General features: G+C 33.4%; 1 protein-coding gene across 1 annotated transcript; it reads right to left on the bottom strand.

The window, feature by feature from the left end:
- Positions 1 to 1,026: 1,026 nt before the first annotated feature.
- On the bottom strand, positions 1,027 to 11,753 carry LOC8268694 (probable apyrase 6). The gene is made up of 8 exons (XM_015720830.3): positions 10,825 to 11,753; positions 9,788 to 9,900; positions 8,850 to 8,957; positions 8,141 to 8,195; positions 5,115 to 5,273; positions 3,128 to 3,225; positions 2,072 to 2,265; positions 1,027 to 1,412 (listed from the first exon to the last, which is right to left on the bottom strand). Exons 1-8 carry the CDS (start codon positions 11,477 to 11,479, stop codon positions 1,142 to 1,144), a joined length of 1,653 nt encoding a protein of 550 aa, XP_015576316.2. The 5' UTR covers positions 11,480 to 11,753; the 3' UTR covers positions 1,027 to 1,141.
- Between the last annotated feature and the right edge of the window lie 639 nt (positions 11,754 to 12,392).

Here is a 12,392-nt window from a genome sequence, read left to right as displayed (position 1 = left end):
TCTAAGTTGTCTAGAAGCATAAGCAATAACCCTTCCATTCTGCATCAATACACAACCCAAACCATTAAGTGAAGCATCTGTATAGACTACATATTCCCCTCCTTGTATAGGTAATGTAAGTATAGGTGCTGTAATCAATCTATTTTTCAACTCCTCAAAACTAGCTTGGCATTTATCATTCCACTGAAAAGTCACTTGTTTCTTCAACAGATTAGTCAATGGCTTTGATAAAATGGAGAAGTTCTTCACGAATCTTCTATAGTACCCAGCCAATTCCAGAAAACTACGAACTTCTGAAATATTTCTTGGTGATTCCCACTCTTGAATAGCCTTCACCTTAGATGGGTCCGGTTGAACACCTTATGCAGATAAAATATGCCCCAAAAATGCAATGTTATTCATCCAGAACTCACATTTACTGAACTTACCATATAACTGCTTTTCTCTCAAAGTTTGTAATACTGTTCTTAAATGATGTTCATGCTCTTCAGAATTACTAGAATATATTAGAATATCATCAATTAAGACTATCACAAATTGATACATTCAATATATTTTTAAATACATTCAATATATTTTTTATTTTTTAACTTATAAATATTAATAAAAATATAATTTTTTAATAATATATTATTTTTAAATAATTTAATATTTATTTAAATATTTTTATAATTATAATAAATTATTAAAATATATATTTTAATTTTATTCAAATTTAAAAAATTATTTTTAAATAGAATTTTAATACATTTATAAATTTTATAACATATTAATAGATATGACATTGTTTATAAAATTATAATTCAATCTAGTGATTTTTTTTAACATTATCCATAATTTAATGTGTAAATAAAAATATACACATGGGTAAAAGATTTCCTAACAGAAAAAGTTAGACAAACTAAAGTTAACATCTATAGTTTCTAGTTTCAACATAATATTAATTGGAAAACGGTTACTTAGCTAAGAAAAATTTTCCTGCCTTTTACTTCAAGCTCTAAGAAAATGGTTCTCCAAATTATTGGATTCAACATTTTCCTTTGGGAAAAAAAATGATTTCCTGTGGCAGAATCCATTAAGATACAATAGAATTTACATATTATTCTCACAAGAACAAAAATGTTAGGTGAGGGACAAAAAATCACCTGGGCACTCTTGTGACAATATAGTGTCCCTTTTCTAAATCATAAATTGTTTTTAACTGTGGTTTTCGCCATTGCAGAACAAATAATACAGCAAGCAAAGCTATTAAAAGAAAAGCAAACAATGAAAAATATGTAACCCACTCATTTCCAACAATTTGTTCCATGTTATCAATTTTCATATCAAGAGGCTCCAACATTGACTGGAGAATGAAAGCTCCGAGAGTCCAGTCGAGGGGGTAGCTTCCCGTATAATTCGCGAACCCAATTCTGCAGAAGAAGATGAATTTCTTATTACAACTCAATTAGCTATGTGAATAGCAAAAATAGCATAGAGAAGAAAAATCTTTTCTTCAAGGCCTTAAGCTTTCAGCTTGACAACCATGAAAACTGGAAAGAATTATGGTGTAACAATGAGCACGTTGACTAACAAATAACTAAAAAGAAAAACAGCCTATTATGCTTTCAGGTGCGCATTGGTTGATTTGGTTCAAAATTTATTAAAACCAAAATAACTGAATTTCCTATATGACTGGCTAATCTGAAATGTTCACCCATGTGATGTCACCCAAATAATGCTCACCCATGTCTACACACATTTTCAATAAAATGGATGTATGAACTACTTCAATATATTGACCTAGAGGAAATTTCATTCAAAAATCAACAGGATTGGCAAACTCAAGGCCTGATCTTTCCTAGACTAAGAGGCAAGTTGGTTTAGTTAACCCAGTTTTGACCCAGAATTTCTGTGTTCAACTTGTCCACTATGATGAACTTCGTTGTTGCTAGGAGAAAACTTAGTGTTAAGACAAAGAAAGCTGCAATATACACCAGCTAATAAGGAAGACCACTGATTTATATGAGGATTATGCAAAAGAAGACTACCTCACTACCAAATGCCTAAGTTGCAAAAGAAGCAACTGTACCTTTTATCATTCATTGAAATCCCAAGGCTGTCATGCAACAGCGCTACCACATAAGCAGAAGAGAAACAATACTTCATCAAATCCGAATCATCAATGCCATGATGTTCACTTTTCAAGTTATCCCAATCACCTTCGCAAAAATGTTTCCCAGCAGCCTCCAATTCAAACAAAGTACTAGGAACCAGGCCAAAAAACTGTAGAAGGTTTACTCATCAGGGAGAGAAGAAGAGGAAACAGGTAAAATAACTTATTATAAAGAGACGAGCATCAAAATAACATCTGTAATCAACTCAAAGAACAAAATATTTGCAAGAACATGTGCTGAAAATTCCATGCTGCATACTAAAAATTAATTTAGGTTAACATATTCAAGAAAAGATACCTAGTTCAATGTTTCCAACTACAAATTTTATTTGGGTGAGGAATGGGGTGGTTTGGGCCTTAGAAAAGGTTCTATTATCAAAATCTTATCTTCACTAAGCAGATATATAACTTTGCAGCTGTATCTTAGCTTCCTTGATCTGCAGTTCAGATTTATCTGTTTGCTTCTGAACATAACATCATCCACATGCAAATGATATGATCCATCAAATTTCATAAAAGACTACAAATCAGACAAGAGTACTCGCTATATAGATATAACCTTTTAATGTCCAACAGTCCAAATCTTATATGTCAATAGTCACATGAAACCAAATTCCAGATCTAGATGCTCTTATTTGCCAACCTTCGTTCCAATTCTACTTCTCTAAGAAGTTATGTAAAAGCCAAAGAACTGATGAAATTAAAATATGCCATATCAGCACTATTAACAGAACAAATATACTAATGCTTGAGTTTGTAATCCAAAAACATCAACTTTTATAAAGTTCTGTTTAACCATCCTCTTTGTCAAAGAAGTCCAGCATCCTTATTAAGTAATACCATAACATGCATATAGAGTTTGGAGGAAAAGGGCATCTTTCTTATACAGATGCATGTCCCATAGATAACAAGGAGTATAGCCACATAACCTAATATGTACCTTAAATCTCAACTTATATCATATATACAAACCTCAGAAGTATAGAACAAGCTTTCTTGAGAAATAGGCTTGCCTTGTAGCTCCAAGAAGAAAGATGGGACAATGTTACATGGTGGATGTAAGCATTTCTCTGCAAAATAGACAAACTGTCACAATGAATAATCCAAAAAAACATTATTGTGACTTCAAGAATCAATGTTTAAATCCAGAGTTTTTCCGAGTAAAATAGAAAGGGGCGACAGTGGGAGAAACAAAGAGAGGATATATACAGAACAACACAAGTTCTGAAGTATATGTTATGTGCATGTGCTATCACTTAAGAGAGTGATTAAAAAGAAAAAGAAAACACCTACTATAGATCAGCTATACAGCTATCAATATAGACCAACTTCCAGAATTCATATACCCAACTAGATCGTTGGATATAAGAAGAGCACTGGAATCTAAGATCCTGTAATCAGGATTTATGAAAACCAATCAGATCTCTTTTCAAGCATCAGAATTATTTTTCACTTTCTTTTCTTGGGCATACACATTTTGCATCTCTATATGAACCCAAGTCTGTCTGTAACTTGCTAGCATATTTGGACACATTTTGTAGTGAAGATGATAAAATTAACAACAAAAGCGGCATGCTAATATTTATCACATTTTCCCTCACCCTCCTTATATAGGGCTGCAAGAAGGTATAGACCTGGTTCATTGATAATGAGATGGCATTAAGGTTATCAATTGGTTGGTTGAGATGAAACCTACATAGGCAAGGAATAGATACACTCCCACTCTGTTCTAGTTTCCTCTATCATGTAGGGAGGGAAAGCTGTGTCCCTTAAAGCACATATTTTTAAGAGCCAGATAACCTGCCACTTCTTTTTCTCGGCTTTGTGTTCATTGCAAGATTCAAGTCAAGGATAACTTCACGCCATCTAAATTTGTTCACAAAAATCTCAAACAGGATATGAACAAATCTCTCTTTACAATTGCTTAAAAAGTCTCAATCCAGAGGAACAATATTTCCTCCCTAAGAATCTTTTTCCACTTCAAATCCGTCCCCAGGTTGCTTGTTTCTCTGCAAAGGGAAGGCTTTAGGCATCATAATTCAGCTAAACATCTTCTTCTTCAAAGAGCTCTAAGACAAGTTAAATGTGCTAAAGGTTGATTTTCACATCAGAATAATCAACTTCTAAAGGCTTTCTTCCACAGTAGTCCATGGTTCTTCTGTGAGTGTCAACACAACTTATTGAAGTTCTTTGGCTTGTAGCAAGTAAACTAAAGGTTTTTAGCAAATACAAAATAAATAAATAAATAAATTGGATCATCCAAGCATTTTACCAAGTTCATGAAAATCAGGATTCTCCCTTGAATCAGCGGATGGACATAATAATCAGATAACACAAACTAACAATAAGATTGCAAAATTCAGACATCTATCAAATCAACTAAAATGATGGGTAAAAGTGAAAATCATAATAACTGGATCGCTGAATCTAAACTCTTATAAAAAATCTCAAGAAGCCAAAACAATTTTCCTTTTCAACAGCTATCCTAATGTTATTGCACATATTAGCCCAAGCCCTTTCAAGGTTTTCATTAAGGCAAAAACTCATCAGTTGTTATTTGCCATTGCAGCCATCATGAAGACATCAAATGAAATTAGTAGGATCATATGATGTCTCTAGTGCAGAAGCAGAGCAAAATAGTGAAAAAATTGAGCTGGTTGTTCTTACACAAATAATTTTGCTTGTATTCTTTCTCAGCAACAATAGAGTGAGCATGCGTGTGAACAATTTTGTTTAGTACCTGAGAGAACATGTTTTAGGGCATCTAAACATCATTTGTATATCTTTTCAATTGCATATTCCAAATGCAATTGCTCAAAGACTAAAAATGATTGGAGAACTTTCAGGTAGTCCACATAAAGCACAGATCAAGGAAACAATTTATATTAACCTACAATGGAATAGGATCAAATATAAAACAGCTTAAAAAATGAGAAAAATTAGGATGATAAGATGCTACCTTGTTGACTCTTCAACAATGACAAAGCTTCAAGTCTGCATGCAGTAAAGTTTCCAGCTGAATGAGATAAGAGAAGTTGTGCTTCATTTGTATTGGATGCTATCTCAAATCCTTTGGGAATGCAAGGGTTACCATCCGATACCACCCTATTACTAGATGCTTCACAATCATTTTAACAGTGTGACAAATTAGTAAAGGTTCGAGGATATGTATCCAAATTGATGCTAAAACATAAGCTATTGAAGCCATCAAAATTTTGACAAGATGTCAAACTGATATACAAAATATAAGCTCACTAGAAGTAAATGTGTCATGCACACAACACCATGCTTTATGGTACATCTAAGGTCTAAACCATTCACATGACTTTTCTTCAATAACAAACTTCATTTCCAACTATGTTTATGCACATTTTTGGTAATCTACTTTATTTAAATATATCTTATGATATTGTATATACCAAATAAATGAGAAATTTCCAAATAAACTATTTTAATAGCAACGACATTTGTTTATTAACAAAATGTATGCAAATGTCCTCATTCATTCATGACAACCCGATAAATAATTAAAAAGCGTAAAAAGATCAAACTTCTTTTGTATATTTTGTCATAAAGTCACTCTTCATATAGTTGGATTTTCATCTTGATGAATGACATGTGAAACTTAGATACTTAATGATTGTAGTTAATAAGTTTCCAATCTCCCAATTGGAGCAGTGATAATGAACCTACTCAGCAAAATTGACTAAACGTGTGACACATCAAATCTACAGTAGACTTACTCAGCAAATCCGACTAGAAGTGTGCCATGTCAAATCTACAGTCGACTTACACGGCAAAACTAAACTTATATCAATCCACCAATCCGCTTCAAATAGGAAATAGCAGTAGCATGTTAAAATAATACACTCGTGCACATGTCAATCGTCCGACATATTACTAATAATTGCCAAGTCCACTTGCCTTAAAATAATGGCTATCGATGATCACTTGCCCATAGTTAGAGAATTGTCAAATCCAACTTGACCACCACCTTAACCAATCAAAAGGAAGTCCTTCCGACACAGGATAATTTCGCTTACCACTCAGCTATAAATTATGAAGCCAAACAACAAGGGTGTGTTCTATCATCATCTTCTTCTTTACTATCACTTTCATCTCCATGCCTAAGGATGAGCAATTCTAAATAAACCAAAAAAATTGAAACGGATCGATAATTCAGTTTGGTTCGATTTATATTTTTTAACAAATTTGGTTTATCCGGTTCGTATATTTAAAACCAAAATTATTTTGATCCAGCTTTGTTCTAAGGTCAAAAATTTTGATTAACAAGAAAAAGTTGAAACAACTGAATTTTGTATTATTTATTGGTAAAAAATGTTAAATATATGATAAAACTTAATTCTAAAAGTTAATCTATATGTAACTCGTTGTGTTGGTTTGGTTTTTCTAGTTAATCCGCTTTTTGCTTAATTTGGTTTATTCTCATATAATATTCAGTTATTTTGGTTGATCTAAAATTTGTCCTGGTTTGATTCAGTTCGGTTCATATTCACGAAAAATTCAGTTTATTGGTAAACATGGTTTGGTCTGATTCGCTTTTGAAACAAACCAACATAATGCTTACCCCTATCCATGCCTAAGGCACTAATTTAATCACCACCAGAGTGCCATTATTACACATAACTCTGGCACCATTCTAACCCCATTCTGGTCTTGCAGGACCCAACTAGGAGAACTAGCACTCCAGGCATCATCAGATGACAATGGGTTAAAGTGGGAACACGGACCTTCCCCACCCTCGTCCAAGCAATAACAAGGAATCCATGTTTCATCCTTGTCAACCTAACTAAAAAGAAAATTCCACATCTCGCCCTGTCAACTTAACTGAAAAGAAAATTCCCCATCTCCGTCCTACTGAGATCCTCATTACCTATTTGACTTCCTTTTCTTTGTTGGTTTTCAGCTTTACTATGTTGAAGTAAGACTAAAAATACTAATATATTATTATATTAACATTAACACAAATCAAAAATTATAATACCGATAAAAAAAATAACATATGTCAATACATTTATTTACGAATTTCATATATTAAAAAAGATATGAAAAATGAAAACAAAAAGAAAATTCCCTACTCCCTACCCTCGCTAACAAGGATAACTTTTCCCCATTCTTAATTATCCATATGGTAGAACAATCCAAAATGTCCTCGCCCTATTCAGGAGTATCCCTGTGGAAATGGGGAACAACTGCCCCATGCCGTTCCTACTCTCAACATCATTTACTATGAGAGAACATACTTTTTAACAAAGAACTTAATAGGTTTCAACTAGACCTGATTGTTGGGTAATAGACTAAAACATTCAAATAGCACTTTGTGAACCTAAGTGATGGGGAGCATTTGAAGTGCGTATGAGGAGAAGAATTCTAAATATATGCATGCGCCTATCTAACACCCTACTTCACCATAAAGTCAATGTATCAACTTTCTTTCTCCTGTTGTCATTTTAAACTTATTTTTAAGTACACTAAAAAGCAAAGTAGTAGAGAGAGATTAATATACTAGTTCTACATGATAGTTAATACTAGAGTCCTCATATTCCTTGTGTTAGATAAGAAAAATACAAATACTTTAGGAGATTGGAGTAATTGGAATGATTAATCAACTCTTAGATTTTCCACTGTTATTTAGTAAAAGTCTTGAGTTCCAATGCAAGGTATTTTCCCCTTAAATTAGCAGTAAAGTGTATAATTACATAGATTAAAATATTGGTTTAGTCAGCTTTAAAATTTTCCCAGAAACATAATATAGTAAAAGAGTCAAAGTTGACACAAACACATTTATTTGTTCTTTAATAGGAAAAGGACTAATGCTAAAAGCAATATCCAAAGAAATGTGCCAAACCATGCAACGGACAGTTAAGAGTTATTTACTGTATTAGTGCATGATCAGATTCAAAGCCTCTAAACTCGACCTCCATTCTGTAGTATATTGAGAGAAAAACTTAGCATATAACTTACAGGAGACTAACTGTCTAGAATTGTGAAGCTTATGAAGAGACTCCCATGCTTCATCCTGCATGGAAAAAATGGCCATCCTTCTGTTAAGGACCTTCCGCAAAATTATTGACACTTTTAATCTTTAGAAACAGCATAAATAACACAAAGTTGTTGCAGAGAATGAATAGCAGCATACAACCAGAAAGAACATAATCATATACTTAGCATAAAAGACTTAATGGAAAAAACATAATCCATATTGTTTTATGTCAACTTTCTTGCCATGCTATCAGGCTCAGAAGACCATACTCTGCCTCCCAAGAGTTGACAGAGCTGGAAAAAGACTCGAGAAAGAGGACTCATGGAAAAAACTCATACACCTCTCTTACATAAAGGTACACCTGATGTTGATGGTTCTCAAGGTCATCATAAAAAAACACTTTTGCAAGTGCAAGTAGGTACGCGTTAGTAAACCCACAAACATGCACAAAAGATAAGTTTTTCTGCAAGTTTCCACTGAAATATGTTAGACTGATCACACAATGGTAGGTGTGCTGCCATGTCCTTCTTGCCGAAGCAGAAGTTCAAAAGATAATTTAACTGTTATTAGCAGCACAAATGCAAAATGTTTTTCACAGCAAAATTCCAAATACCGACCAGATAGATAAAAGAGAGATGAAAATCTAACACACTGAAGATCAAGTAGAAAAAGAATATAAATGGTAAACACCTGGCTGAATTTTGGAAAACTTTGTGTCTGAAGATTGTAAGTAACTCCAGCCAATTTGATTGTACGTAAAGAAGTTCCTTTTGCTACTCTTCTTGAAGTGAATGTAGCCTGCATATGTTAGTAGCAAGGTTCAAATGATTAATCCAAAACAAATAGAAAAGACATTTAGGTATGATGCATCACACTGAAAAACCAGTTACTATAAATTCTTATACTATGTTATGAGCTATATGCACTTGAAAAACTGCTATAAGGAGGCAAAGGCCAGAAAGCATCGGTTAGAAGACATCATCATTATGTGCACATTCAAATTCACCATCTCACTTCTCAAGTAGGTCTAGCCTTTGGGGGGGAAGAAAGGTACCTGCATGCCTAAAATCTCGAGTATTATGCAAGATGCATATGGAATCCAAGCATACAAAGTTCAAGGGAGCAATTACTAGTTGTGCAAGAACATTAAGAAGATATCAACAATAAGATTTAGTACCAAGTTGCATGGATAGTGACAAATGGGCTTGGGTAGAACTCATTCCTAAAAGCTAGCTCAAAGGAAGAGGGTGCCCAATCCATATATATACACTATAACAGCCCAATAACTAGGTGATGTGGCATAGATACAACTTCTAACACCCTCCCTCACGCTCAGCGTGACATGCAAGCGGGCCGGGTTCAAACCCATTATCGCAAACAAAAGGCTGGCTCCGATACCATGACAAATGGGCTTGGGTAGAACTCATTCCCAAAAGCTAACTCAAAAGAATAGGATGCCCAATCCATATATATACACTATAACAACCCAGTAACTAGGCGATATGAGATGGATACAACTTCTAATAAAAAGGAACACAAAATCACAAGCATCAAATACAATAACTTTTATCTTTCTTGAAAAAAAGGCACTACTAAATTCTAATTACAGATTTATGGTAGAAAGGAACCTGCAAAGAAGTTGCTCCAAGTTCAACTATCCCTGTGGTTTTTTGAGCATCACCTCCCAGGGTCCCAAAAGCATAGTTTATTGCAACCCAAGCATAGACACCCTTTTCTTTGTCTGCAACATGATCACATCAGAGTCGGTCTAAATCAAGTCCTTATAACATTTATATACAAGTATTACAGGCAAAGGCCTTTTAACCTTCTTCTGACATCAACCAATATTTGCAAACTATGATAATATGGGGAAACAATAACCGAAGTTAATACTGGTAAAAGACATGAGATGTAATCTTTTGCTAACTTAAGGTTAAATCTAAGAAAAACAAATATCAAATGACTAAGTTGTTTGTGGCCATTAAGTAGGTAAGAAGCATTTAGGTGGTGACTTGCAAACAACAAATGAGAGTTGGCGGCTTATTCTTTCACTCTTAATATTGCAAGTCCACTTAAAAGCTACTTAAAGCTCAGAAGCAAATAAGGAAAATGCTGAAGGATTACAAAACAACAACTCTCTAAGAACTTGAATGTAACATGTTCCAACTGTAAAATCTAAAAGCAGATCGACCACCCAGTAAAGGCTCTAAGCAACTGAAACAGTGGTTGCTTTAGTAACACATCTTAGATTTCCAATTTCTATTAGGTTTCCCTGATATCGTATCTTAAATAGTGGCATCTTTAACAATGTGTATTTAATAAGAAGTTGTTTTTATTATGTACGTTTAACATCTCAAATATCTTACTAATAAAGTAGCGTTCCTCTAAGTAGGCAAGCGCAGACCATGAAAAGGTGACCCAAGAAACTCAACACTAAAATTTACTCCTAGATAGTACCTCAGTATGTTTGACATCTTTGTAGCCCTTAAACAGTCTAAAATCGATGATTAAGAACTTCCTAACAAAAATGTTTAGCATTCCATCACATTTCGAAAAGTAACCAAAACGGCTCAGTTATACTGCCACTATATAAACTGTATTATCAATCAACCAAACTATCAAACAACTTTCCATATCGCAACAGCAAAGCTAAAAAGCAACAAACCTTCCATAATCCGTGCCCACTCATCCTTAAAAACAAACCCAGACTCTCTCAGAACTCGTCTACAAGACTCCAAAATCATCTCCTTCACCTTAAACTCCAACCTCTCCATATCCTCGGCATTAGCCAACAACTGAACCTCAGTATTCCCCCACTGTTTTTTAGGCACTCTATCTTTAGCAAACTGAACCAACCCATCAATCAAACCACTGGCATTCTTCGGATCTTTCGAAAACCCAGCCAATCCAGGGCGAACCTTCAAAGACCCAGCAACCAAAGGCATTTGTCCATTCCCAAAAGGCATGACACCTTCGGTCAAGAGCTCGAAAACACGGACACGGGACCCAGAAGGACCCGAATCAATAACGATGGAAAAGAATTGGGATTTGGGTTCGGCGAATTTGGAGGAATGGTGGATCTTTTGAGCGGTGGAGAACAGGTAGAAGAGAAAAGGGAAAGTGAGGAGAGCGATGGAGAGGATTAGGCATTTGTTATTATTAATAAGGAAATGGGACTTGTTGTTGTTGTTATTGTTAGAATTCTGAAGAGAAGGAGAAGAAGAAGAAGAGAAGGAGTTTATGTGCATTCGAGGATGAAGCTGTGTGCGGTGTGGTGGGAAGTATGAAGGCCTGGACTGAAGTGATGAAGAGAAATCCATGGAGTTTGGACATAAGAGTTTGATTTGAGATTTGAGATTTGAGATTTTTTTTTTTCTTGTTTTGCTCTTTTAAGTTAGATGATTAGTATGGAAGAAAATGAAGGTTGAACTAAAGAAAATGAACATCACATTCACTTATTACTATTAGATTCAAAATTTCAATCTCAGAACTGATTTGAGTTCAAAAAAAGCATCTCCTGTGCTGTGAATGTGTGACGTCCCTCATCAGTCGTGTTGGTCCTTCATTTGTATGAATTTTTCCTTTTTTCTTTTCTTTTAATATGTGCTTCATTAATAATAAACTATTTTTGAAGCACTTCTCCTTATAGTTTTTATCGGAAAAGTTGTTGAAAGACTTTTATATATACAGGTATCTTTTTTCGTCATATAGAAATAACGGTGATAAAATTATATTACAAATAAATTTTTTATTATAATAAAATAAGATTTTAAAATTTTTCATAAAATTTATATATATATAATTTTAAAAAATATATGTTATTTTGTGTTTTATTTTATTATAATATTATTTTATCTTATTAATCTTATTTATATAATATGATAAAATATTATCGCATTATATTTTAGTTTTTATTATTTCACAAACAATATTAAATGTTAAGTCCAAAAAAAATTTAATATTCCACTTTTCATTAAGTTATAATCTTTTCATAGTTATTTAATCTTAAATATTATGACTACATATATGACTATAGTGAGATTTTACTATATATATATGTTGACATTTATATTTATATATTGCATGAATGTTTGTCAATATATTATTAATTATATAATTTTAGTTCATTTTCGAAAGTGACGGTCAATTTATTTTTTCAGGTGACAAATAGAATTTTCAACATTCATCTTTTGTCAATCCTTTTTTTTTATTGCAGAGCTTTAATTATAACAA

The sequence above is a fragment of the Ricinus communis genome, chromosome 8 (assembly GCF_019578655.1).
Source record: "Ricinus communis isolate WT05 ecotype wild-type chromosome 8, ASM1957865v1, whole genome shotgun sequence".
Classification (NCBI taxonomy): Eukaryota; Viridiplantae; Streptophyta; class Magnoliopsida; order Malpighiales; family Euphorbiaceae; genus Ricinus; species Ricinus communis.
Note: the sequence above shows the minus strand (reverse complement) of the source record. Positions and strands in the feature narration are given on the sequence as shown.

Excerpts from the sequence above, each read along its gene's own strand:
- LOC8268694 (XM_015720830.3), bottom strand. The coding sequence starts at position 11,479 with ATGGATTTCTCTTCATCACTTCAGTCCAGGCCTTCATACTTCCCACCA. Across the intron at positions 3,226-5,114 it reads ATTGTTGAAGAGTCAACAAG|AGAAATGCTTACATCCACCA; the intron begins GTAGCATCTTAT and ends TCTATTTTGCAG. Across the intron at positions 2,266-3,127 it reads GCTTGTTCTATACTTCTGAG|TTTTTTGGCCTGGTTCCTAG; the intron begins GTTTGTATATAT and ends AACCTTCTACAG.